We start from the raw sequence: 24,460 nt of genomic DNA, 5'->3' as shown, positions 1-24,460 counted from the left end.
GAGGGACTTTTTACAAGAGCATGTAGCAATAGGACAAGGGGTAATAGTTTTAAACTGAAAGAGGGCAGATTTAGATTAGATATTAGGAAGAAATTCTTTACTATGAGAGTGGTGAGGCACTGGCACAGGTTTCCCAGCAAAACTCTGGATGCCCCATCCCCGGCAGTGTTCAAGGCCAGGCTGGATGGGGCTTTAAGCAACTGGTCCAGTGGAAGGTGTCCCTGCCCACAGCAGTGGGGCTGGAAGTAGACTACCTTTAAGGTCCCTTCCAACTCAAACCATTCCATGATTCTATGATATGTTTTTCCTGGTGTGAATCAGGAGCAGATTCCTTGAACAGCCTTCTATATCCTAAACAAAAACAATAATAACTGACAATAGTTTAAAGCTGGTTTGAGAGTTATTTCAAGGAGAAGGATATGAAAAGAAATAACGAGATAAACAGGCCTGAGTTCAAGTTAAAAAGTAGGTATTTTAAAATGCTTTTCTTTTGAGAACTATCAGGCAGCATGGATATCATGAGGTTACTGCAGGGAAAAGAAATGAACCAACAAATCTCTCCAGATTGCCGGAAGCAAACAATGCTTAGCACTATTGTCAGTACAGTTTCTCCCTCGTGGGTTGAACAACGCTTGAAAATTATGATTAGATACAATCGAAACAGCCAGTGTACACAACAAAAGGTGGGAGAGAATGCATTGTTAAGAAAAAGCCAGTTAATGAATTTTATAACAGTGAGGCAAGAGGTAGCTTTCAGAGCATATTTAAGAGAAGTATGATCTATCTTTTTCTCTAACATGCACACAAACTTTTGAGATACATTAGCTTAGTGACAGCTGTGAATATAGAATTCTTTAATGTGGGGAGAAAAGAAATCTGTAAATTACTTTCACTGAAGAGAGTTCCTTGAATCTTCAGCCCAGAAATGGGCTGATTATAAACTCCAGACTCACTGTTTGATGTTAGACAAGATGACTTCTCTTCCTGTTCACATGCAAATCAGTTTAGTGACTACTGTTGTTCCTTACTGATGTCATCAAAGTCCGTGAAGCAAAGACAGAGCAAAAGATATGGCTCTTTTGTATGTGTTTTTCTTTTTTTCACCATTTTTGAGTCATGCCTACACACACACACAAAAGCTTTTTACTATGTAGTTTCAAAATTAAATGTGTGTTATAGACATGTGGTTTGAAAGGCTAAAAAAGGAACTAGAATGTCTTCTTTCTTTTACCATATTAATCAAGAAACTATTTAGGTAAATTATGAATAAGCTAGTTAAAATACAGACCACACATATTTTCAGGGACTGAGAAATAAGTAATTACAGTTAACGGTTTCCAAGGTATGTTTTGCTGAAAAGATACAATTTCCAGTCTATAATACACTTCTATTTCATATATAATACCTACTCTTCTGTTAGTGATATGGAAAAACAGCTTCTGTTGTCAAGAGTTCTACTTATTTTCAGTTAAAATCAGTAATTAAAATAGGAATTATTTCCATTCCTTAGTGTCTTTTTTTTAATTATGCATATAAAATTTTAAAACTGTATTTTCCTGAAACGTGGATAATCACTGTATTAGTGATTAGTAAGATTTAGTAGTTTAGTTTATGTATTCAAGTTAACAATGTCTTAATATTATCACAGCCATTGTGATAGCGTTTTCCATAAGGGGTTTTTGAGAACATTATCTGCCAAGAGAGACTGTATCTGAATAGCTAAGTATAAGATTTCACTCTAAAGAGCAACTGTGGAAATAAAACTATAAGCAAAGACAAAATACCATGGGAGGGTATCTTAATTTCTGATGGACATCTCTGATTATAGTTTTATGATTTCTTCTCCATATTGCAAATAGAGAGAAGTCAGTCAAACAAGATTATATTAATTTGTCCTTGCTCCTAAAGTTAGGGAATGTTTTCAATGTATTTGATTTGTTTTAGATTAATATAAATGACAAAGACTTTCAGAACAAGGTATTGTGTGTTTCAGTGTAGCAGGCAGCATCTGTTCTGTCTCACAGAATGGCAGCTACCTCTGCAGACTGCCAAGTCCCATAAATTTAATGGTGCAGTCTACAGAAAACAGGATCCTAATGGTTATATATCTAGAGACAGAGATTCATGGTGCTAGAAAGGCCCATTCAATCATCTAGTTGGACTTTCTGTATACTGAGGGGCTCTTAAATTTCACACTGTAGCCCACAATGCAGGAGTAAATACATAGCTAGTCATCTGTATCACCTATGGCAATTTGTAATGAGCTTCAGAAGCCATACCAGCAGAGCCCTCAGGGTGCACAGGAAGGGACTGCCAGAGCTTCTAGGACAGAAGAAGGGCATCAACCAGAATGGATGCTTCTCTCAACCTGTTTCTTCAGGCTCATTTTCATTCACATCTCTGCTTCTTTCACATAAAAGTCCGGTGTCGTGGGTCTACAACTGTGTGCAGTTACTGAAATACAGACTGGCTTCTTCTGCAGCCTAACAAGGTATAGCACTTGAGGCCAGAAGTTTGGAGGGAAAACAGTCAGGCACTATAGGAAGAGAGAGTAAGATGGCAGGTCTGCATTTCTGATGGTGGGGGTTTTGAGATGCTGATGGCCTTCATTAAGCATAAGCTTTCTGGTGTCTGTAAAGGCTGAAATTAGCATGTACCAAGCATAGTAAATAGTAAGACGGGTAGTGTCAACACAGAAGACTCCAGGGAAAAATGCTTGATGTGAAGGTCAGGAGCTTTACAGTGTAAACTCCGGTGTTATCACAGAAAATACGCCAGGTTTAGAATTTAACCAAGAAACCTAGAGTCTTTTGAAGCTGACTTGAGGATGAACCACAGATACATACTCAAAAATTTGCATTCACGGTTTTACATGTGTTCCTGAGGGTATAAGCAGGTCTTTCCAAAAGATCTCAACATGCAGCAGTTCATTAGAAATGCAACGACTTGAAGACATGGAGTTGTCCTATCTTTCCTACTAATCTGTATTGCTGAAATGGCACTTAGCAGAATGAGACACAGATATTTGCTTTAAAATATTGTAGAAACAAACTTTGAAATGCTATACCTTGACATGTGACATCCTGCAACAGACTTAAGATTTGCTAAACTCAGCCTCCAGTGTGCAGTTTATGATTGTCTGGCATAACAGGCCCACGCTGAATTATATGACCATCCTTACTGGGGACAAGTATCTGTTTACTTGAACTTGGAGATGAGCTATTAATTCATAGAGGTCCCTATATTAAATACATATACTATATACAGTTTTCTGTCACTACAATGCCTTTTTCTTCCTTTGTTGCATTCATTTCCCTCTTTCATTAATCTTGCTTTCCAGGTAGTTGGTTAAGTCAATGTATTTGCACTTGGCTCATGCATTAATCTCTCCAAACTATATGACATTTTGCATACTGCACACCTTGTCATAAATTATTACTTACTTCATAGTATGTATCACTGTATTTCTAAGCACTCTATATAAAGGTAAAGCAATGCATCAGTTACTGGTGACTCACAAAATAACGTTGACAGAAGGAAGCCATTCACAGATAGAGAAATAATGAAGATTTCTTTTCAAACTAACGGCCATTAGGGAAAGTATTTTAAAGTTCAGCAAGTAGTTTGAATTTTAATGTACAAGTTTACTAACACAACTACTAGAGCTGGCCACAAATTCTAAGAAGGATAAGAAAATGTCACTGTGCTATGAGATAAGGAGTCACTTAATCTTCTCTGTCTTATTCCTTCCTTTGTTCAATTTTCTTTTATTAACACAAGAACAACAGGTTTCGTTAGGTCTTGAAGTTGTTTTTTTTTATTTTCCTTTGCTGAAGTTCAGTTCTGTAGTGAAAAATTAACTAGCTGGGGCTTCATACAGTGTCCGTCATTCTTTGCGACTGGTTGCCGCCATATGAAACAAAACAAGGAGCTCTTAGTATACGCAGTGAGGAAAGTTAGATAGACTAACTCAGCTCTTCAAATAGTGGGCACAGCACACCACTCCCTGGATACAAATTATCCCAGTGTCACTGATCATCCCTCTGGAGTTCTGGGATCTCACTGTTTGCCCTCAACAGGGAACTAATTTTTTTTAGAATTGAACTGTGTTCCAATGGGAAAAAGAAATAAATCAACAAAAGCCATTTTCCTATCAGTCTGACTAATTTGACACCCTTTATTAATCAAGCAAATGGAAAATTATATTCATCCTCATAGTCTTTTATCCAGGCACACAGTGGTAAAAGACAAGCAAAGGTGTAAAGCCTTCAGGACACCAACAAAGCCTTTTCTTCTCATAGTCACAATGAGATCTGAAATATTCCTAATGTTCAAATGATTACTCTCCTGTCTGACTTCTCATGTGTTACGCTTACACTGCCGTCTGAAGGTTGCTGCAGCTGTTTCCCATGTTGTTGAATTCCCACCAAAATGTTGTTGAATTAATATAGCTCTTGCAGAAATCTGCAGTTGTGAGCACAGAGGTGCTCAAAATGGTTTCAAAGTACATTATAAATGTTTGTTAGGAGTGGTGCTCAATGCTTTAATTGTGGAATGTCCCTAGCAACAGTAACAAAAACCCACTCAACGCATCAGGTAGTAAAAGAATGTCATGTGAGACCCCCTGTTCTACAATTTCAGGTGCAAGTTTGGTGGTGGTCACATCTACTGTATATTTTCAAGTCCTTTTTTTTTTTTGTTTGTTTTTTTTTTTTTTTTAATACCAGGAATACACATAGATGCAAGGCAGGTGTATTTAGACAGATGTGGCATGGAATGATACCAGTAAGCTTAATACTTGAGCACTGAAAGTTTAGTCAAAAAAAGTAAGTGTGTGTCCGTCCTTCCTGAGGGCAGAAGAGTTGCTGCAAAATTGGACAGTGCTACTTATCTACTCTGACTTACTTGATGTTTGTTCCGTATTTTCCTGCATTCTTTCTGATACATTGATCTGACATACTGCCCAGGTGTGGAATAAATTTGGCATGCCCTTGCTTCTCACCAGTATTGATGCAACGGCTTTTCCTATGCTTGCTTTCCTGAGAATGGCTGTCCTTAGGAAAGATCTATTTCCTCCTTCTCTTAGTTCAACTCTAGAATAAAATCGAAACTTTGTTTTATTCTGTAGATTGTCCCACATAAATTTCTTTTTATCTCATAAGTCAATTACATCAGTTAATCATAAAGAATCTGGTAACATTATTTGATGTATGTGTGGGGCAATATATAAATGTCAAATCTTGTTGCTTCAGGCTAGATGGGAAATGCTGCTTATGAAATGTTTTAGAAACTGAAAAGGCCAGAGTATTTCTAGGCTGGAGTTTACCAGCAACTTAAGTGCCCTTATCCCTGAAAGTCAGGCAACACATAAGCTGAAATCAGAGCTGTGACATTTGCAATTATTTTAAAGCAAATACATGTGCCTTCAGGGATAACATTTAAAGAAAACAAAAACTTAGACAACAGACTTTTCTTTCCCTCTGTCTTTCGAATGTTCAAAAATTTTCTGTTGCTGACACCAATGAACCATTAATAAATTAAATTAACAGATACATGCTTTCATCATATCATGGGGGAAAAATACATTAATTCCTTCTTATTGTCCAAGATGTTAATTGCTAAGGAAGCCTAGATTTTAAAGGGCCAGGATAGAAGACTGGACTTGAAGCTGGGTTGAATTTCTCTTATATTGATAACATCAAAGTCTCCTTCCCTCGCATGTTACTGGAAGTCTGGTGAGTTCCCAGGAGGGCTGGTTATTGGCAAATCCCTTCTCACATGAATTTCTTTTCACTTTATATTACTGAATTCCATCTAATGCACATAGCTTCCACTCTCAAGGGAAACCATTGCCCCCTGAGTGGCGATCTGGCCCTTTTCTATATTGAAAGCACTTCCCGACATTGCCACTAGTAAATCTTATCAGCAGACACATCATTTTTGTATCACAGATATTGAAGAAAGAAGAAATAGCATCATCATGCAGTCAGCAAAGATTATGGCAGGGAGATCAAAACCACTCTCTTTATAGCCCACAAACACAGATCCAGTCTTTGTTTTCAGTAGCAGCAACAGCGCTGAATGCGAAGACAAAAGCATGATTGCTAATGGAACTGAGTATCTCAACAGGCTTCTGTGGAAGAAGCAAACCCCCAGTGATCTCAATACAGTGAACCAGATACACTTCATCCAGAACTGCAAAAAACCCAACAGACTGAGTCACAAGTTGAGTAGTAAGACTTTTAATAAATTTTCAATTTTGAAAACATTATATGACTGGGAAGAGAAAGGTAATATCTTTATGGAGAGGGTAAAAATCAATGCGCACTACTGCTGGTCCACTACTCCAATCTCAACAAAGCACTAGACCAAATATTTGAAGCAAGGAAAAGGAAGGAAAATTAGGTCTGCATTTTATTTAATAGGAACTAATTTTCAAGACAATAGATTAATATGACTGGACAAAACATCTGTCACAGAATAGCATGAAAAATGTTGGAATATGTTTTAAGCATCTTGTTGGAGGTCTCTTCTACTGCTGCAGATGTCCAGACCACTCAAAGCAAGCAGTTTCCACTGGGGAGTAATAAAGAGTGCAACTTCAAATAAAGTTTGCAAGAAAACAGATTGCCCAGCGATGACAGGGTAGTAGAGAAGAATAGAGAAAGATAATCAGGATAACACAGCCATTTTCTCCACTAGTCATTTTCTAGCCTATGTCACTACATATGAGGACAAACTGGTTTTAATTGTGATGCAGGTTGGTCAATTGTGTTTCCAGAGTCCTCTCTGAGCAACTTGTGTTTTATTCCATCCACACCCGCAGAAGTGAATGGGGAATCTCACCCTCTGCCTCTGAAAGAGCTTATTTTATGTCTGAAACCCGCCCAATAAATCCTTTCTATGTACTTCATGAAAACAGGATTGTTAATCCAGCATCTGTATGTGAAGTTCACACTTTTTCTGTGTGGCTTTCCCATGAAAGAGAAAATATATTATGTACTAGGGATCTTGTGGTTTGTTACCATTAAATCTCGACCAAGTAAAATATTACCAGAGTAGGAGAGTAAAGGTACATCAGCTGTGAACTAGTGATGAGTGTTAAACATCACAATCTCTGTAACTTTCTAGCTCTCAATCAGTAGTCTACAGCATCTGCCTTTACTACCTGTAGCTACTGTATTTCTCTTCAGTATCTTTCCCTCATTGAAATACTTCTAACTGCTCAGTGGAAATAAATCTGCGCACCAAGGAGGCCTTGCTGGGCATCCTGGAGACTTAATGCTTCAACTACAAAAATGACACTCTTACTGTCCTTTAAAAAAGATTGGCAGAAGATGCTGCACAAGATCATTGTGCCATTACTACAAAGTGCCAAAAGCATAATTTTTTAGCCTAAGCAATAATAGAGCAACTGATAAATGTTTGAGGGGTTAGCACTTGCTTGAGACTAGGGAACTAGTATGTTACTTATGTGTGAGGGGAGAAAACAAGCAAAAGCTAGCAGGGATTTTTTTTAAGGTGTGTGTTATGGAATGGATCTTTTTAATGTCCTTCTTTCTACATTAAAAATGTTTAGCTTAGCTATTTTTCTGCACTTCACAGATAATATTTTTTACAAAAGGGATTTATCTTTTTCTTACTAGTAGTATTTGAGTCTGTTTCTTGTCAGTTCAAGCTCACACTTAAAATAGAACCAGAATGATGCAGAAGCAAGTCGCTTAGGCATACAGGGTGGTGAATTTCTTGGTCTTGTGAGTGTAGGCAGCTGGGCCAAGGGCTCCTGATGAAATTAATCTGGATTGTTAATCTCCAGCACTGTGGCTTGTCAAGCAAAGAGTGCAGAAAATCACAGTAGTAATACAAACCCAATGCACTATTGACAAAGGTGTTGGGCAAGTGGGAACCTGGCAGAGGCTGAATAGGGAGAAATGAAAGAAAAAAGCACTGGCTGAAGGGTTATGGAAGCTATCATAGCATTTCTGAGGCAGGAAGATGGCAAGATGGAAGGAGCTTCACAGGCCACACAAAGAGGCTGTTCTTAGGGTGGGTAATAGGACTAAAAGATTAGTAACCATGTCAGTCTGCCCCAAGGAGATGGTGGCGTGGGAGGCATGTCTGCTGGCTCGTGTGCAGGGTCAGAGGTCTCTACAGTTCTAGCTGAATCGCTCAAGGACAACATATTTCAAGAAAACTCACTACCATGTCCACTTCTTATTATTAATTTATCTTGTTAAAAATTACTGACAGTAGAAATAATGATCATAACATGTAGATTCTGTTACACACCTAAAAAGGAATTGTATGGCACTTATGTTCCCTCCCTTAATACATTTTTTAAGGCCTCGGTCTTGGTTGTTGGATGCAGGGAGACGTAGGAACTACTGAGACACCAAATTTCTGACCAGCAGTTGTTGGCAAATTTCCATTCCAATTTTTTCCACTACCACTTAAGCTAAGCCTCCTGTGAATCAATAAAGAAGATGTGGAATTGTAGGGCTCCTGATCTTCATCATGGAAACATACCCCTAAAAAGGACTTTAGGCATTGAAAAAAAAAACCACTTAATTTCCCTGGTTTTGCTGTACCGACTACTTTAACCCATTTTCAGTGGTTTCAGATGGCTTTTATTTACAGTAACCTTACCAGCAACATGATCCAAATACTTGTTTAATTGCTAATACTTTTTTTTTGCTGGCCTGTGAGTGTATGTGTTGTTCACAAAAATCAACCTATACCAACCGGTTTGAAAGTACTGAGCTCACAAGCATGAATCTAAGCAGTTGGTTGAGTGTGGCTTACTTGGAGTACTTGCTTTCATGCTTTGGGATTTAATTTTTTACATTTTAGTTCACGTTTGTGTCTGGTAGAATGGGGAGAAGGGAACAAAGACAGCACAGTATTGCTTGTTAGCTAAAAAAACCTGCCTTTTCCTTCTTGCACTATGAGAGGGCATCTTGAGCCCTTGGCAGCTTTACCCTCGCTCCCCCTTCGCTCCCACTTTGCTCCTTACTCTCCCACTCGGAAGGTAAGGTAGCGCTGTGGAGGGCAGTCCGGGGATACCTGCTGAGTGCACTGCTCCTTCCTGCCACTGAGATCCAGAGTTGAATCCAGACTCTTAGAGCTAAGGGAAATTGGAATAACCCAGTAGCGGCTGATAACATGTCTAGGCCTAAGAGCCTGAAAAACAGAATGAAAAATACTGATTAATTTTGTGTTGGTGAAATGGAAATCAGCTGAGCCGTGACAGAAGTGTAGAAGAGGGTTTGTCTGTCAGGGCACAGAGCTCAACAAAGGCATAAAAAAAGCCAGGGAAGACTGTGGCTTGGGAACTGAGCTGGTGGAGCTGCAACAGCACACCAAAAGCAGGACAAATATGAAAGACCCAAAGGGGTTCTGTGCCGAGAGCCCTCCATGGCCGCTGAACCCAGAAACTCACCCTTACATGTGCCTAAAACTTTTCCTGCTAAGTTCTTCTGCAATGCTGTAATTTCTTTGTAGACATTTAGGGAAGCTTATATTTAGGCTAGAAATCTCTTTGAAAGTGAGAGGTCATGCCTAGCTTGTTTGAGCAGTAAAGCTTTCTTTTAAGAGGGAGAAACCTTCACAGTTCCCAATTTCTCTGTGTGCCTGATGGGTAGAGGTTTTTATTATCCTAAGTGCTCCTCTAAGGCAGGTGTATTTGGTTTCATGGAATGAAACTAATTAGTCATATATTTTTCCAATACCGGCTACATTATTTCTGCAAAACTTAAACTGTATCAGTGCTTAGAATGCATGTAAATAACGAGTGCTAAAAAACAGGGGGGGGGGGGGGGGGAGGGAAGCATTTTTCCTATACTTTACTCTCTATTTTAATGGAAAACAAAATCAGTGCTACCATGTACAAGTATAATGCTCCCTGGGTAAAGCAGCATTCTACTGCATCTACCTACCTATTTATTGCGCAGTAAATGAATATTGGCTGGGGAAGTGCCGCATGACAGTTGTTCAGGAGTGGTGCAATATTGCCACCATGTGTTCTGCACCAAGAACTGGTTTTACAGTATCAATACTCTCCTTTTCATGAATAAAAAAAAAATCAAGGGTAACTAAGTAATTTCTCCCCAACAAAATATTTTTTATGGTGGACTTAGGTACTAGGAAACGGTTCTCAGAGCATTCTGGAACTCTTATGTGATGCTCATCAAGCCCTGCATTGATCTTTTAATCCCATTTCCCAAAATGAATCACATACTTGGTCTTACCCCTTTAATCTTTCTTGTCCAAGACAGAAAAAAAAAATCCAAAACTTTTTAGTTAGTGACCTTTCTTCTCTCCCTTTTTCAGCTTTCCCTTAAACGTTTCCCATCATCCATTAGTCTCTTAAGAGAGTCAGCCAGCTAGCAGCACACTTGGGAGTCTCTTATTGGTCTGTTCTCATGGAGCACAACTTGAGTTAGGAATTAATGATCCCAGGCCTAAGTGGAAAATTCAAGAACTGAAATAGATGAGGAGGTTTTTTTCTAGAAAATACTGTCTTTCTTTAATATTATTGCTGAAACTTTCAAGCAGCATGTTTCCTCAAGTAACCCAATGAAAATCACATTCCAGTTAGACTGGGAATGAGTAGCCATACATGATTGCCTTTATGCATCAGTGATATTTTCAATCATCTTTGACACATTCCTCTGTCTTTCACAGGGATTAGGTCTTGGCTAACTGTGATGCTGATCCCAGCACTAACAGAGTGCCCAAACCATCTACTTTTGATGTTGAACGAGATGAGAATATATTTTTTTTCCTCTTGATGAAGAAAGCTAAACATTACAAACAGAACCTTAGTACAATCAAAATACGGTAGTGTGAATGCATATTATATTTTTGCTATTCTTCACTTGAAGGAACTAAAAAAGTATATAAATGTATGGCATCTGTGATGATAAGAAAGACAAATTTAAATAACAAAAAAGGTGGAGGTTTTGTATAATCCCGATTGATGGGAAGGTAGAGGGCTGCATTGGAACACTCATGCCACAGATGCAAAAAGCAAGTATGTGTACGTACCAGCAGCGTGGAAAACAAATATATTTGTTTTTAGATACATTTACCAACTGAACTCAGTCAATTAAGCCTGATCATCACAGTCAAGGTCACTGAAGCTACAGTCCCCAGTTGGTCAAAAAGACTGGCAGCAACCAGCTGGGTGCAGGAAGGACCAGGTACTGCATTAGCCCTTTCATTGTACTGGCTCTCTTAGGGAGCCATAAGCACATTTGACACCTATCCTCAAGACAGTCACTCTTTACTGAATTAAGTGGTGCAAATTGCACCTCTCTTTCTAATGCCAGGCAACCTCATGCAGCCATTCTGGTTACTGACTTTGCCATTCAGGTCAATGCCAAGTATTTTTACTGGTACTCAAGCCTAGAGAGTGCTTCTGACAGTGCTCCTTACATACTGATGTTTTCCAGCCCAATTTTTTCACAATTCAAATTGTTAGTTATTAAATCTAAGATTTCTAATTAAATTAAATCTCTAAATAATACAGAACACACTAGCTCAGAACATACCGGTCCTGTGGTACAGCACTCACAGCCATGATTCTGCACCTCTGAAATTCATTTCTAGTTCAGATTTGCCTTCACGTTGATGCAAGAAAGCTTCCTCTCCCATCTCAAGTCTTTCCCTAATTATAGTTACTATCTTCCTTTTATAAACAAATCCCTCACCAATTGGTTCTTCTCTAAGAAATCAGAAGAAACAGAAAGCATATGTGTTGTTCCTCACTTGTACAGGTTTTTATTTTTCATTGTTTCTGGTCTTGGGATATTAGAAAAATATGTGATAGTATTTTATCTGAGTTTAGACAGCTATGAGTGAATGAATTCATGAGAGATTCTCTAATGGTGGACCCTTTCTTTTATTATTCAGCTTTTGGATACTTGATTCTACAACTCGCCAGAAAAGACCAGGCAGACCTCAGTAAGAAAAGCACAGTGCTGGTGAATACATTCTGAACAGGCAAGATTTATCAGAGAAAGTGATGTGACCCAATTGTACTAGTTTAGAAAGACAAGAAAATAGACTATCATCAGAGACAGATCAAGAAGAATCTTAATATTCTATTCTTTCAACAATATCACGTAACATCACTGATGATACAAGAACACACATTATTTGTAAAAAAAAAAAAAAAAAAAGTTGTTTCTTGTTATATTTAGAACATTTGAATTAAAAGTGTCATTTAAAAACCCTATTCTCAGCCAACACAAGAAATGTAATTGTTTTCAGCTGAGAGCTTCAGGCAAAAACTGGTTTAAGAAGCAGCTAGTAGCACCTACTGTAGATGATGCTACTACAATTTTGCTATCAATAGTTCACAGCTGCACAAGAGTTTGAGGATCATAAGTTCATGACAGAGGATCATTTCCACTCCTCATTTCAATTCAGGAACAACAGAAAAGATCTGAAACCTGAATATGCCGAACGTAGAGGCCGCCTTAGGGTTCGGGGGTCTGGTTCAGTCCCCAGTGTGGGTACAGGCTCTGAAGTTTAGCTCAGATTTCTCCAAATTTTTGGCAGGAGGAGACATTTCAGACTCTTCACTGAAATTGGCTTTTTGTTTACTCCATTTAGCCTGGCTTCTACACAAAAGGCCCCAATAACTTTTGTGTCACACACACTGCAACGAACAGATAATTGCGTCAACCCAGCAAGAGCATGACTCACTAAGTGAGCAATATCCATTTTCAACAGGGCAAAAATATTGGTGTAGGCCCACTTAATTGTTCTGTGATACAATTTAGCACTGCTATAGCATGTATTAAATTAATTAAAAGGCTTTCCTTCCTATCAAAGGTATAATCAAGGCAATTTGCTTCCAAACATAATCAAGAAACTATGCAAGGAAACCTTAGCAATACAAGCTATTTTTTCATGTGGAAAGTTAATTGATTTTCTATCATTTTTCCCCTCTGGGAGTCAAATGAAGCTTTACAAAAGTTGTTGTTCTTTTATGTGTAATTGGTCCACTTGAACTTTTAGAGGTTACCTGAAACTAGGCCAGCAAAGTACTTTTTTTCTCCCCTTCTTCTGAGAGATTGCATCAACCATCATTAAAAAAAAATGACCTAGGGGTCACAGAAAACTCCAGAGTGTTTGAAACAATTAACATTTAAAACAGAGAAACTTTACTGTGAGGTAGCAATCAGTTTTCTCTCCCATTGAATACATCAGCAAACATCCTTCTGAATGTTAATAAGATGGGGGGTGGTTTGAAGAAACGCATTTTTGTTTCCTCAGTGCTTGACACCACAAGTAAAATTCCATCTGGAAAAGAAAGGTTAGGGAAGGTGAACTCAAAAGCAAAATTGAACACTCAGTTAAACCAACAAGTGGTAATCAGTCTAGGTGTTGGTATTCTACCCCAGCCATTCCTCTGGGGAGGACAGGACAAGGTAGGATTATATGGAGGCATGTTTTGGAACAGAAAATAAGTAAAAATTACATTCTCCTCTAGGGAGCCTCCTGGTAAACTGCAGCTCCCTGGAAGTGTCCCAGAGAACTGGCAGCCTTATACATGAGCCCAGCTACAAGAGACGGCAGTGAGTCCGTGTTTGGTACATTGATTCTGATAGAGCTACAGTGGGAGGGGAGTATCAAGAGGAATTTATAGTGACCAAAAGGCAGACTCTTTTGTAGTTGACTGAACTGAGTTTTGTTCTGAATTATTTCAGCCAGTAGCACCTCCCTGATCTGGGTAATGCAAACGCTTCATAAAAATAGAGGCTTAATACAATGCACATCTATTCAAATTGACGTGCAGCCAACCAAAGGGTTTCAAAGTCCTCTTCAGCTCTCAGTACAGATAAGGTTCCCTTTTCATGTTGAAAAATGTAGCAATGCCTGTTGTTTGTATATTACATTATATTATATTGATTGCGATATAACATGACAGTTAAGACCAATAAAAGCAAGAAGAAAAAAGCAGTAAAAGCAGCATGCTCTGCAAATACAAATTTAACAGTGGTTTTGGATTCTGGAAAAAAAATAACTTCACATATTCCAAAGTAAGATCAAATGTGGTGTCATTTACTTAGGTAAAGAGAACAAGGCTGAACCATGAAGTCATGAGCCACAGATCTACATACAGACACCAGACCTCTCAAAGCCCTAATGTGGTTCTGACCCAACATTCCACTTCAAAATTATAAACTAAACTGATTTTTTAAGAGCAGAAAAAAAGCACCATCTCTCCTATCTTACTGTGCAATTGTAATGCAACTAGGCTGTTCAGAAAAAGCACATTATTTAAATAATACATCATTTCTCATTTTTGCAAATGCTGGCTGCAATGCTTCATAAATGGGTTGCCAGCCTGTGTACAAATCAAATCTGTAGAGATGCTCTGGAACCAAAACAGTCAGACTGAACCTGCATCACTAAACCGCACTATCCCTTTTTCCATTATCAGAATTGGAAATCCCAAGATAATAACAATCTTAACAACTAAAATTCTTCAGACTTCAATCATTCATTTTCATGTACCTTAGTCTTAGAGGGAAAATATTAATCAGATCCGACTCCTGGCTGATGCAGTGGTTTGTTCCTATAGCATATTCTCCAGTATTTTTCAGCTTGCTTTTAACTGACCTTAGCAAATCAGTTCCACCAACTTCCCTTTGTAGTACTTGTGGAGTCTAGCATATCTAAATTTCAGCAAGTTGTTTTTCCTAAATTAAATATTACATCATTTTATTTCATTCTGATTTTCATTACTTCTGTTCAGTGCACTCCAAGTTATGTGTTTTCAGTATCATCCTTGAAGGATGACTTTAATCTGTTGCTTCTGGGGCAGCGAGTGAAAAGTATCAAAAGAATATACATTCCAAAAATGAAATTTTGGGAAGTATAGGATTATAAGCAGTAGCAGATAAACACTCAATTGAACATTTGTGAACAGAGCCCAATCCTGTCAATTAGTAAATGCTCTCAGTTGCAAGCACCTTGTAAAACACACTCTGTAATGAATAATACTACTCTTGGAACAATAGCCAATTGGATTTGGATAGCTTGTCTGCCAGCACATTCATACACGTGGGTTTGGGGGTGGGATGAGGAGGGGTGTTATTCAGCTAGCTCTTTTGACAACCAAGATTCTCGTACCAATAGTCAATAGAATCAAAAGCATGACATCAAGCATCACATTCAGAGCACAGGCAGTAATACGTGGCTGCTCAGCCAACCTGTCTTCCCACTAGCTCCCTTCTTCCTGCTCTCAGCAGAAAGATATCCACTGGGCCATTATTTTTAGTACAGTTTACTTTATTAATGTTCATGAGTGGCAAATACATCTGTAGAATTCAGGAAGTGTTTCACAACCTGAAACAAAGAGCCTTAAATGTATCACAGTTTTGTTGCAGGAAATGCTATTCAGCTAGTGCAAGCTGTCAGGATTTTTGACAGTCTGGATTTTGAAATACGTTAGTTAACAGAATCCTTGGTGGGCAGAGGAGCAAAAGTGTAAGCAGCTGACTTAAACAAAGGCAATCTGGAATTAAATTTTCATTCAGTAAGCAGGCTGACCATTATTTGTATTTTCCTGATTGTTTGTTTTTGAAAGCTTTGCAAATGCTAAGCTTGTGCATGAAATGCTAACGGTGCTTTGATGTTTCCTGGCCCAGACACCAGCCTTCCATCTTTTTTACTTTAAAATTTTATCCAGCAGGAAAGTAGCTCATAGGATTAATTTAGTGTCTTGTCAAGTTTAGGAAAGCTAGTTGCAAATCTGACATAGGAAAGACAAAAACAAAAATAAGAAAAAGAGGATGAAAAAATGCATTTCAACATTTCTCTTTCAAAGAACTAAATGTGCAATCTGCAGCAAACCTAAATGGCAGAATCAACACTTCCAAGTAATTGGTAGAATTTGTCCTCTAGCTACCTTATTCTGAAGAGCATAAGCAAGATAATAAATGACACTTGTCTCTTTCTAAGAATTACGCATATTATATCGCATATTACACCATTTTATACATATAGATAGAAAAGTAGATGGATTCAAGAAAACTTATTAAACTTACTTGCTTACTTGCCACAGGTACCACCTGCACTCCAGAAAGAGTGCCACCCGTCTTCAACCACAACAGCCACAAAAGAACAAACTCTGTTGTAACATATGATAGAATGAGGCTAAAGCCTTAATTTAGAGTATTAGCACTGCCACAAAATACACTGAAGAATCCCACACAATTTTTAATCTCATTTTAATGGCTCAAGAGATAACTGTGTTGTAAATCCACATGAATTACAAAATGATTACACTAATTTTTCAGTCAGGCATTCAAAGGTTCTCAAGAATTGTATGAAGTCAACAGAATATTTTAGTATGGTTCATTCTCCAGAAGAATATGATTCTGCCTTTAATTCTACCTTTAGAATCCTTTTATCTGTTATCTTCTAATAGAGTGAAGTTATTCCAATTGTTATGCTCCATAGGCTCTTTTTATATAGGCAGGACCCTGACTGCTTTGTTTTTTTGTAAGTCCAGATGGGTAATAAATGGTTGCTTGAGAAATTTTTGGTTAGAGACTTTTAGAGTAGAGTATCTACTTTCCCAAAGTTTGGGAATATTCAGATCAAAGAGGTCTTTGAATATATAGAGAGAGTTTCTACAAGCTGAAATTCAGCGTGAAGTTAGATTTAGGGATTTTGTTCAGATCTGTCTTTGCTTATTATTTTGAAACATTTATGTGGCTAGATATACCAAACAAGACACCACAGAGAACATAAAATTATAGACTGTTAATCAGGGGAATTTTATTATCTATCCTTTTTGGAAGTGCTGTAAATGAGACAAGTATTTCTGCATTTTCATAAGGCATTAAAATTGATTTCCATTGTAACTGCAGGGCACTGCAATTGCAAATAAAGTAACCTGTCTATAAAAATGACAGTACCTTTTAACACTTGCTTTTCTTCTTGCAAACTTGTCATAAACAAGCACTAAAACTATCTCCAGTCTAATTCTGTGGCATTTCACAGCTCATGCACCTGCAATGCTGGCTTACAGTACCTTGCCAGCAAAACACAAGGTGTCACTTGCAACAGCCAGCAATCACAATTTTACCAAACTCATCATCTTTTGAGATGTTCTACAACTTCACACCATTTCACAGCAAACCATCCTGTCTTGTTTTTCCAAGGGATGGGCAGACATTTAGCACCTGGGAGAACTACATGTGCCCAAGACCAGCAAAGGCAGCAGCCGCTCAGTGAGAGAGCGCATCCCTCCAAGAGGCGCCCAGGGCACACGTGGCACCTCACAGCCACCTGTGCTAACTGATGCCTTGCCACAAGAAAGCAACTGTGGTGGGAATGCCCTCCGCTATCGCAAGCACTCTGCTCAGCAGTGCAGGGAGCTCACCTCTTGAGGCCAGCAAGAAACCCTTGTCACAGGGTTCCTCACTTACACTGAACACACCAAGGCTGAAGCCCCGCCTGCAAAGGAGCAGTCAGCCACCTGTTCAGCATGGCCCCAGAAAGTGAACAGGTTCCAATGAATCCCAGCCCCAACCACTGTCAGTCACCACTTTTCTATTGCACGTCTTCAGGACTATCACATTCACAATGGTTATAACACAAATCTGCTGAACAGAGGTGAACAGCCACACTCAGCTGAATTATTCAGCACGTTGGAGTGTGCATGGAGCTCAGATACAAGTCTGTTGGTTCAGCTTCTTTGGTTAGCGGAAATTCATTGTCCTGCAGTCTCTTCCAACTGGGATGTAAAAACTCATACCCAGGTAGGACCATGCTACTGCTTAGACTCCAGACTAAAACTGAAGGTAGAGGACAACAGGCTACAAATCAGCCTGCTATCAAACAGGGACTTTGATACTAAGTTGCAGTTTAGCTACTCCATGACGTACATGAGTTGCTGAATAACTAAGAATTTGGTCCTGTTTTTATTTCTGCATTTAGTGTTGCATCACTGAGAGTCCACATTTGTAAGTGTATGTTTTCACAAAGAATGTCAGACCTTTTTAAAACAATTCCAAGACAAAGCAAAGTCCACTTTCCAATCTTGCCAAGATGCAGAGGGGAAAAAAAAAACTTGAGGTGGGAATCTTTAGTAGTCATGTATGTAATCAAGTTTCATGATTTGAACAGGACTTGAAAATGTATGTGATATTTTCGTTAAAGCAAAAAGCAATGTTCTAAGCACACACCACTACAAAAACTCCAAAACAACCTCTGTAGAATTAGTAAGTGAACAGTTGAAGATATGTTTTTTACATTTCATGTGCATTGGCTCTTCATTTAAATATTTTCCCATAATGATAATGGGTCATATACATAGCTATATATTAAGTAAAGTTAAATCAGAAATTGATTTGGCTCCATATTCTTTCAGCTAAGACTGTAAATACCAGGGTCCTGTCTGCTCTGTATGAATACAAATGGCCTCAGTGGAGTTCTGCCAGTTTATAGCAGCAGAAAATCAAGGCCAGAGGATCAAAGGGTCTTTTCCATAAGAGCAGGGATTTGTTTCCATGCCATCTTCTTCAAAAGGTTCTGAATTATCTAGTGAGTACTCTTCATACTAAAATTATTTTCTTTCAGAGGCACTATCTGTATACAAGTGTATATAATGATACCTTTGTGCATAAACAAAAATACATTTAGAACACTAACAATGTCTGAGTCAGATTTGTCTGCATCTCTTTTCATTTCTTCAATTTTTATCTTATTCTTTCACAACCATTATCTCGGCAAATAATTACTCTTCCTTTTACACCCACAAGGAGTAACTCTGAGCATTAATATCCAAGCTTGCACCACACCAGCCAAGGAAACGACCCTTCAGATTCCTGCCTCAGTGGAAGGACTACTACACTTCCCATAAACTCAAGGAGTTCCTCCCCATAACTCAGGCTCCATCAAGACTGTGTAAAGAAACAGTCAGTATCCTTCTGTTAACAACCAAGTAAACAAGTTTAAAACAGAGTAAACAACAAGCTCACTGACTGGTACGGATGCATAACTCCATTGCACTTTAGACATCAGTGAAGTCATGAATACAAAGGGATTAGAGAGATGCACCACACAACCATCACCTCCAATGGGTTCACCCAATATCAGAGATTTTGCAGTTCAAAATTATTGTCAATGTGGTAGGGAGAATCATATTCCCTACTCCAGCAGCCCCTAAGTCAAATCCAAGTAGCCCTTGAAGTTTCCTGTTCTGTGCATGACTTTTGCCTTTACTTTTTTAGGAAAAGAGGAAAAATGTTTAGAAAATACCATAAATAGAAAAGAGAATGTCCCTCACCAACCCCTGCTGACAATATTAAATATTAAAGAGAATACAAGTTACAAGAAGAAAAGATATATTAATCAGACTCCAAACCACCTGACAAACACTGAAACAATTTCAATAACTAACTCTATGTACATGTATCAAATTTAACAAACACATAAAGTATGTTCTTAAAAATGACAACCTCGTAATGGCAAAGAAGAAAATATGCCTCCCCTGTGAAGGATAATCAAATGAAAGGTACAAGCCAAAAACAACCAAAGGGGCAGGCCAATAAAATGTCATATTCAGAAAATGTAGACTACACTGCCTAATCTCCACTGTAATACCCATTTCTGTTAACAAAGAGCAAAAATCTAACTCATAAGTGGTGTAAATGTACGTGAATTATCCCCATTTCTCTGCATAAGATGGATGTCTCTAGACTTCCAGTTTTGTTGGGTATTTTGCAGCAAAGTGTTCCTTTATATCAAACAGAACCATGTAATTACTATACTGAATGACACTTATGGAGCATAATAGGTACTCTGAACATTTGGTAAGAGAATCACCTGCCTGTGAGAGAAGAAACTGAGTGGCTGGATGTATCCCTGATGTACCAGGAAAAATTGATAATGAAATGAATAGAAAATGCACTTAAGAGATTCTGGAGCTGATTTGGCCTGAAGATCATTATGAACTTCAAGGTTTTTTATTAGCTCTACTGGCAACAGGATTCCAACAGTTTGGGTGTCTCATACCTTTCTAAAAAAGCACACCAAAAAAGTGCCAAATTCATCATTTCAGAAACCCACAAAAGTTCACATTTACAGTTGACTCTTTGTGTGCAGGACAGCAAACTCTTACACAAAGGTTCTCTTAGACTGAAGGTTCCTTACTTTATCTTTCCTATACATACCTAAGTTAGTGAAGTCATCTCCCTTATTTTTCTGTTGAGGCTTTTAAAAGCTGACCTTGCTATCTTTGTAGAGAAGTTCTCGATTTCTTCCTCCCAGATTTACTCATGGATCTGTTCCAGAACATACTTCTTATCCCTCCCATTTATACACATCATCTGTGTCTTCCAGAAGAAGATGAATTAATAATTAGATCTGCTCAGGAATTTTTAGCTGTATGTTTCATTGCAAAATACCAGTTGGATCTGAAACTTAATTCAAAATATCTTGGGTTCAACAAAACACTTCACTATTTAAATGAATTAATTTATTATTTTAATTAATTAAAATTCACATTTAAATGAATTCCCATTTATAAAAGAGAAAAAAAAAGTTTCCCAAAGAACAGTATCTGCTATACAGCCAATTGCATCAAAACTGTTTTAAGTACAGCACAGGCATCCTTTGGAGTGCAATGTTAAATATAAATTTCTCATTACCTTCTACCAACAAGGTCCTATACAGGCCAGTTTTTCTAAATATACTTGTAGTTTTATATCACTTTCCTTAAACATCTTGCCTGAGACCACTTTCTTTTCTGGTTCTTGTTAATCTCTTTTTTAAATTATATCCCCTTAACTGAGGTAAATACTATTCCTCAAAACAAACACTATTCAGATTTTAGTGGCATGTGATTATGGTCTACAAAATTATTGATCCATTAAATTTCCTTTGGAGCATCAAAGCACCTATTTTGCTTCTATAAACTGGTGACAATGGAGCAGCCAACTGGCCACAGGGATTTCATCCAGAGCCTTTAAACAACTAGTGGTTTGGCCTATAGTCTGTCTGCTCAGGCACTCTTACCATATTCATCATGTTAATCACCCACTTCAGAAATAATGGAGATAGGCAAACAACAAAATGTTGGACAATAAACTTGAGCTAATGCAGTTGTACCAGAAAATGACCAACAATACAATTCAGTGTTATTATGTTAAACCAAGCCTCAATAGCAAAGCTTCTACAGTAAGCTGAAAAAAATTAATTCTAAACACCTCGTAGCAAGAGTACATACTACCTTATATCAAAGATGCACTCTCCCACCCATACTACCTGACCTTTACTCAACTTCAGAGTTTGCTGCATTTCAGTGATGCTGAGTGTAAGCCATAACCTGCAAAAAGCCCAATAATCTGACAGCCTTTCAACGTCAGTTCCTTAAATGGATGAGATCACTATTTTTTCCTCTGTGCGGAAGGCTTTTTGTAGCAGTTCGTGTTTTAATTGTTAGGAGTTGCACCACACCAATTTTGATCAACCCAAAAAGCTTATTGGAAACAGGAATATTTATTCCTCTGCAGAAGTGAAGTAACTCAAAAGACAGAGAAAAAATCCCAATACTCCCAGATTGATTCACTCATATAACTCTGTATATTTAAGTCTTACAGTGATAGGAGAAGAGTTTATAGACTTGTCAGCTGCAAGAAGCTCTTATCTTCATTACTGAAAGAACTAAGCAAAAGGCAGTTTAGGACTAGCTCTGCACTAGTCAGAAACTGTCAGTACCAGATATAAGCAAGAGTAGCCATAGCGCTGTTCTGAATTCCACCAGCTTGTTTTGGTCCTATGGAGCCAATTACTCCAGCATACTTAGCCTGAGCCAATACAGGATACAGTCCACTCAAGGATTTTTCCACAAAAGGGAATTTATGGCTGTCATTTGAGACATCCTTCCAACTGCCTTGTTTCACCTAAAAAACAGCAAAGTAGCTGAGCACTGGGGCCTTAAAATCTGGTGACTGACCTACAAAAAAATCCCGTCGGGTTTGGGGACAAATACAGACCTCCTTAGCCAACCTGAATGCCTAAGCAGGTCAGTGTAATAACATATAAAAAGAATGGAAATACTTCCTCTCTGGCTGAAGGGCTACTATACAAGCAACTTTGGGCAAGCACCGTCTTCCTATTCTGTGTTTTCATCAGGACTCAGAGGAGGTACAGGGAAAGGCGATCTCAGGCTCTGAGGCACCTTGGTAGAACAAGTAAATCTCGAGGATGTCATTTACAGACGACACAGATAAAAACAGTAAATAAGGGTACAATGAAGAGATAGATTTACCCCCTAAAAATATTATCTCAACAGCACTGCAAAGAATGCCTTTGACTCAGTCTTCAGCTCATGCTGACTTCACAACTGTCCCCATTTTCTTCTCTTCAGACAATTCTACAATGGCCTTCAGCTCAGCTTCAGAGAACTTAGGGGTCAGTGCCACATCATCATAATCAAATTCTTCATCCAGTGAGAATGGTTGAACATCATCCCCTAGTAGCTGTAGTGAGGAAAAACAGACACATAAATAATATTGCTGCAAGTGATGATAAGGGAGCCCAAAATACAAACTTCTAATTAATATTTAATTAAACTAATTTTTCTGACTCTAGCACTCTCAGCTGATTAAGCTCTTTTTAAGTAAGAGAATAAATTCAATTATTCAATTTGACCTAATTTAAGCCATTTAATGTGCCCCATTTGTACTGTACTGTATCTGAATGAATATCATTAGCTAATTTTGCTCAAGGCAAGGAATCTAAAAACCACCCTTGCACACATCTATTACATTCCTGCCACTTGTAGTGGCAGGATTGTGGGAATACGGACAAGTTATGTACAGCTACGTTAAATTTCAAAGACAGATTCCATATCCTTAAAATCTGGGCTAGTATCACATAAAACTTCAGCGTACATGCATCTGATACTAATGTAACATGCTTCCCAGAACACAGTTCCAGCAAAGGAAATTCCTGGAATGAGAAAAATGACACATAATCAATTTTGAGATTCTAATAATTTCTTCTCACCATCACAGAAATACGCAATTGGCTGGTTTGGATTTCTTGCATGATGAACATAAAAGTCTTACAGCATTTGCCAATATTTGCTTTGTTGACACAGTGTACAGCATTTCTATATTGCTTCTTGGTAAAATACCTTAGAACACTCTGCCTATTAAACAAAATAATGAAAACAAGCAACTATGGCAGGCTGCACACTGATAAGGAGCTGCAGGGGACCATGACACAAAAGGTTTATGGTAAGCAGTTACATAAAATTAATTCCAGAGCTACACAGAAGACACATCCTCACTGCCCAAACTGTACAGGAATGCTTCCTATCCTTTGAGAAGTTAACATAAAATGCCTAGAAATTTCAACTATGACAAACAGCACATCTCCACAAGTGCTCTGAGTTTCAAAGATTTAAGTACTTCTGTACCAAATCAATAAAACTTCTAAATACATGCTTATTTTTCCAAACTTCTGATGAAACCTCAATGAAGCCAATGACTACGGACATATTTGAAGTTAAGAATTTGTTTTGCTGAAAGGGAGGAAGAACACTTAGCATCTTATGGTCACCACTTAGTTTAGAAGGCACAGTATCCCACACAAGTTCTGGTAACATTTTGTAAGTTGCATTGACACAAGTAATGCCATCCAATGATAAGTCAGAGAAGTGGTAGCTGGATTCCTCCCCAGTGGCCAGGTACCCAACAGACATGGCAGCCAGCATCTTGCCGGCATCTACATCCTTTATTAATAAACTGTAATATTGCCTGATTCATCAGGAAATATTTTTTCTGGTTTTGTAACATTAGTCATCTGTATTGCTTAACGTTCAAGGGATCTGGCTTACATTGGCTTCAACAGATGTTGAAGCATATAAATCATCCTAGATGCTGACCTGTAGACAATAGACATTTATATATAAGAAAACTAGAGGTGGTTTAGAAAATGGTGTTCATTCTGCATACAAAGATTATCTTGATTATGTCCATAGACTATCCCAGGTAAACCATCATTAACTTTTATAGACAGTGCATTCAAGAAATGTTTGCATGAGACAAAGCCTGCACACAAGCTCTCTTTTCCATTACGGCTAAGGTCAACTCCTTGACCTCCTCACCATATTCACATCCACTTTCATCTTTTCCCCAGGGAAAGTCTCCTAAAATTCCACACCAGTAAGGGTACCAGCAACTGGGTAACAACTGGCACCAGTAACCAGGGTTCATTACTACCTGTCTTTCCTTTGCAGAAATCCAAAACGCTCTTCTAAAATACAATGCAAGGTGCAAATATTTTTCAGTTAGTTTAGTTGTAACAATATTTGTTACCACACCTGTAGGTAAATAAGCTAAGAAGAGTTTAAATTACAGTAAGCCTTCAGAGGGATTCTACAAAAACAAACCTCTTCTTCCTCTGTCAACTGTTATGGAAA

At 38.2% G+C, this 24,460-nt stretch overlaps 1 protein-coding gene across 24 annotated transcripts in view; it reads right to left on the bottom strand.

The window, feature by feature from the left end:
* Positions 1-16,230: 16,230 nt before the first annotated feature.
* Positions 16,231-24,460, bottom strand: part of IFTAP (intraflagellar transport associated protein) — a 49,143-nt gene continuing 40,913 nt past the window's right edge. For all 24 annotated transcript variants that reach the window (XM_056345605.1, XM_056345609.1, XM_056345607.1 and 21 more), the window contains one exon: positions 16,231-22,511. In XM_056345605.1, the coding sequence (XP_056201580.1) occupies positions 22,359-22,511 (153 nt within the window). In that variant the 3' untranslated portion in view covers positions 16,231-22,358. The remainder of the gene's footprint in view (positions 22,512-24,460) is intronic.

The sequence above is a fragment of the Falco biarmicus genome, chromosome 7, assembly GCF_023638135.1.
Source record: "Falco biarmicus isolate bFalBia1 chromosome 7, bFalBia1.pri, whole genome shotgun sequence".
In the NCBI taxonomy this organism is placed as follows: domain Eukaryota; kingdom Metazoa; phylum Chordata; class Aves; order Falconiformes; family Falconidae; genus Falco; species Falco biarmicus.
Note: the sequence above shows the minus strand (reverse complement) of the source record. Positions and strands in the feature narration are given on the sequence as shown.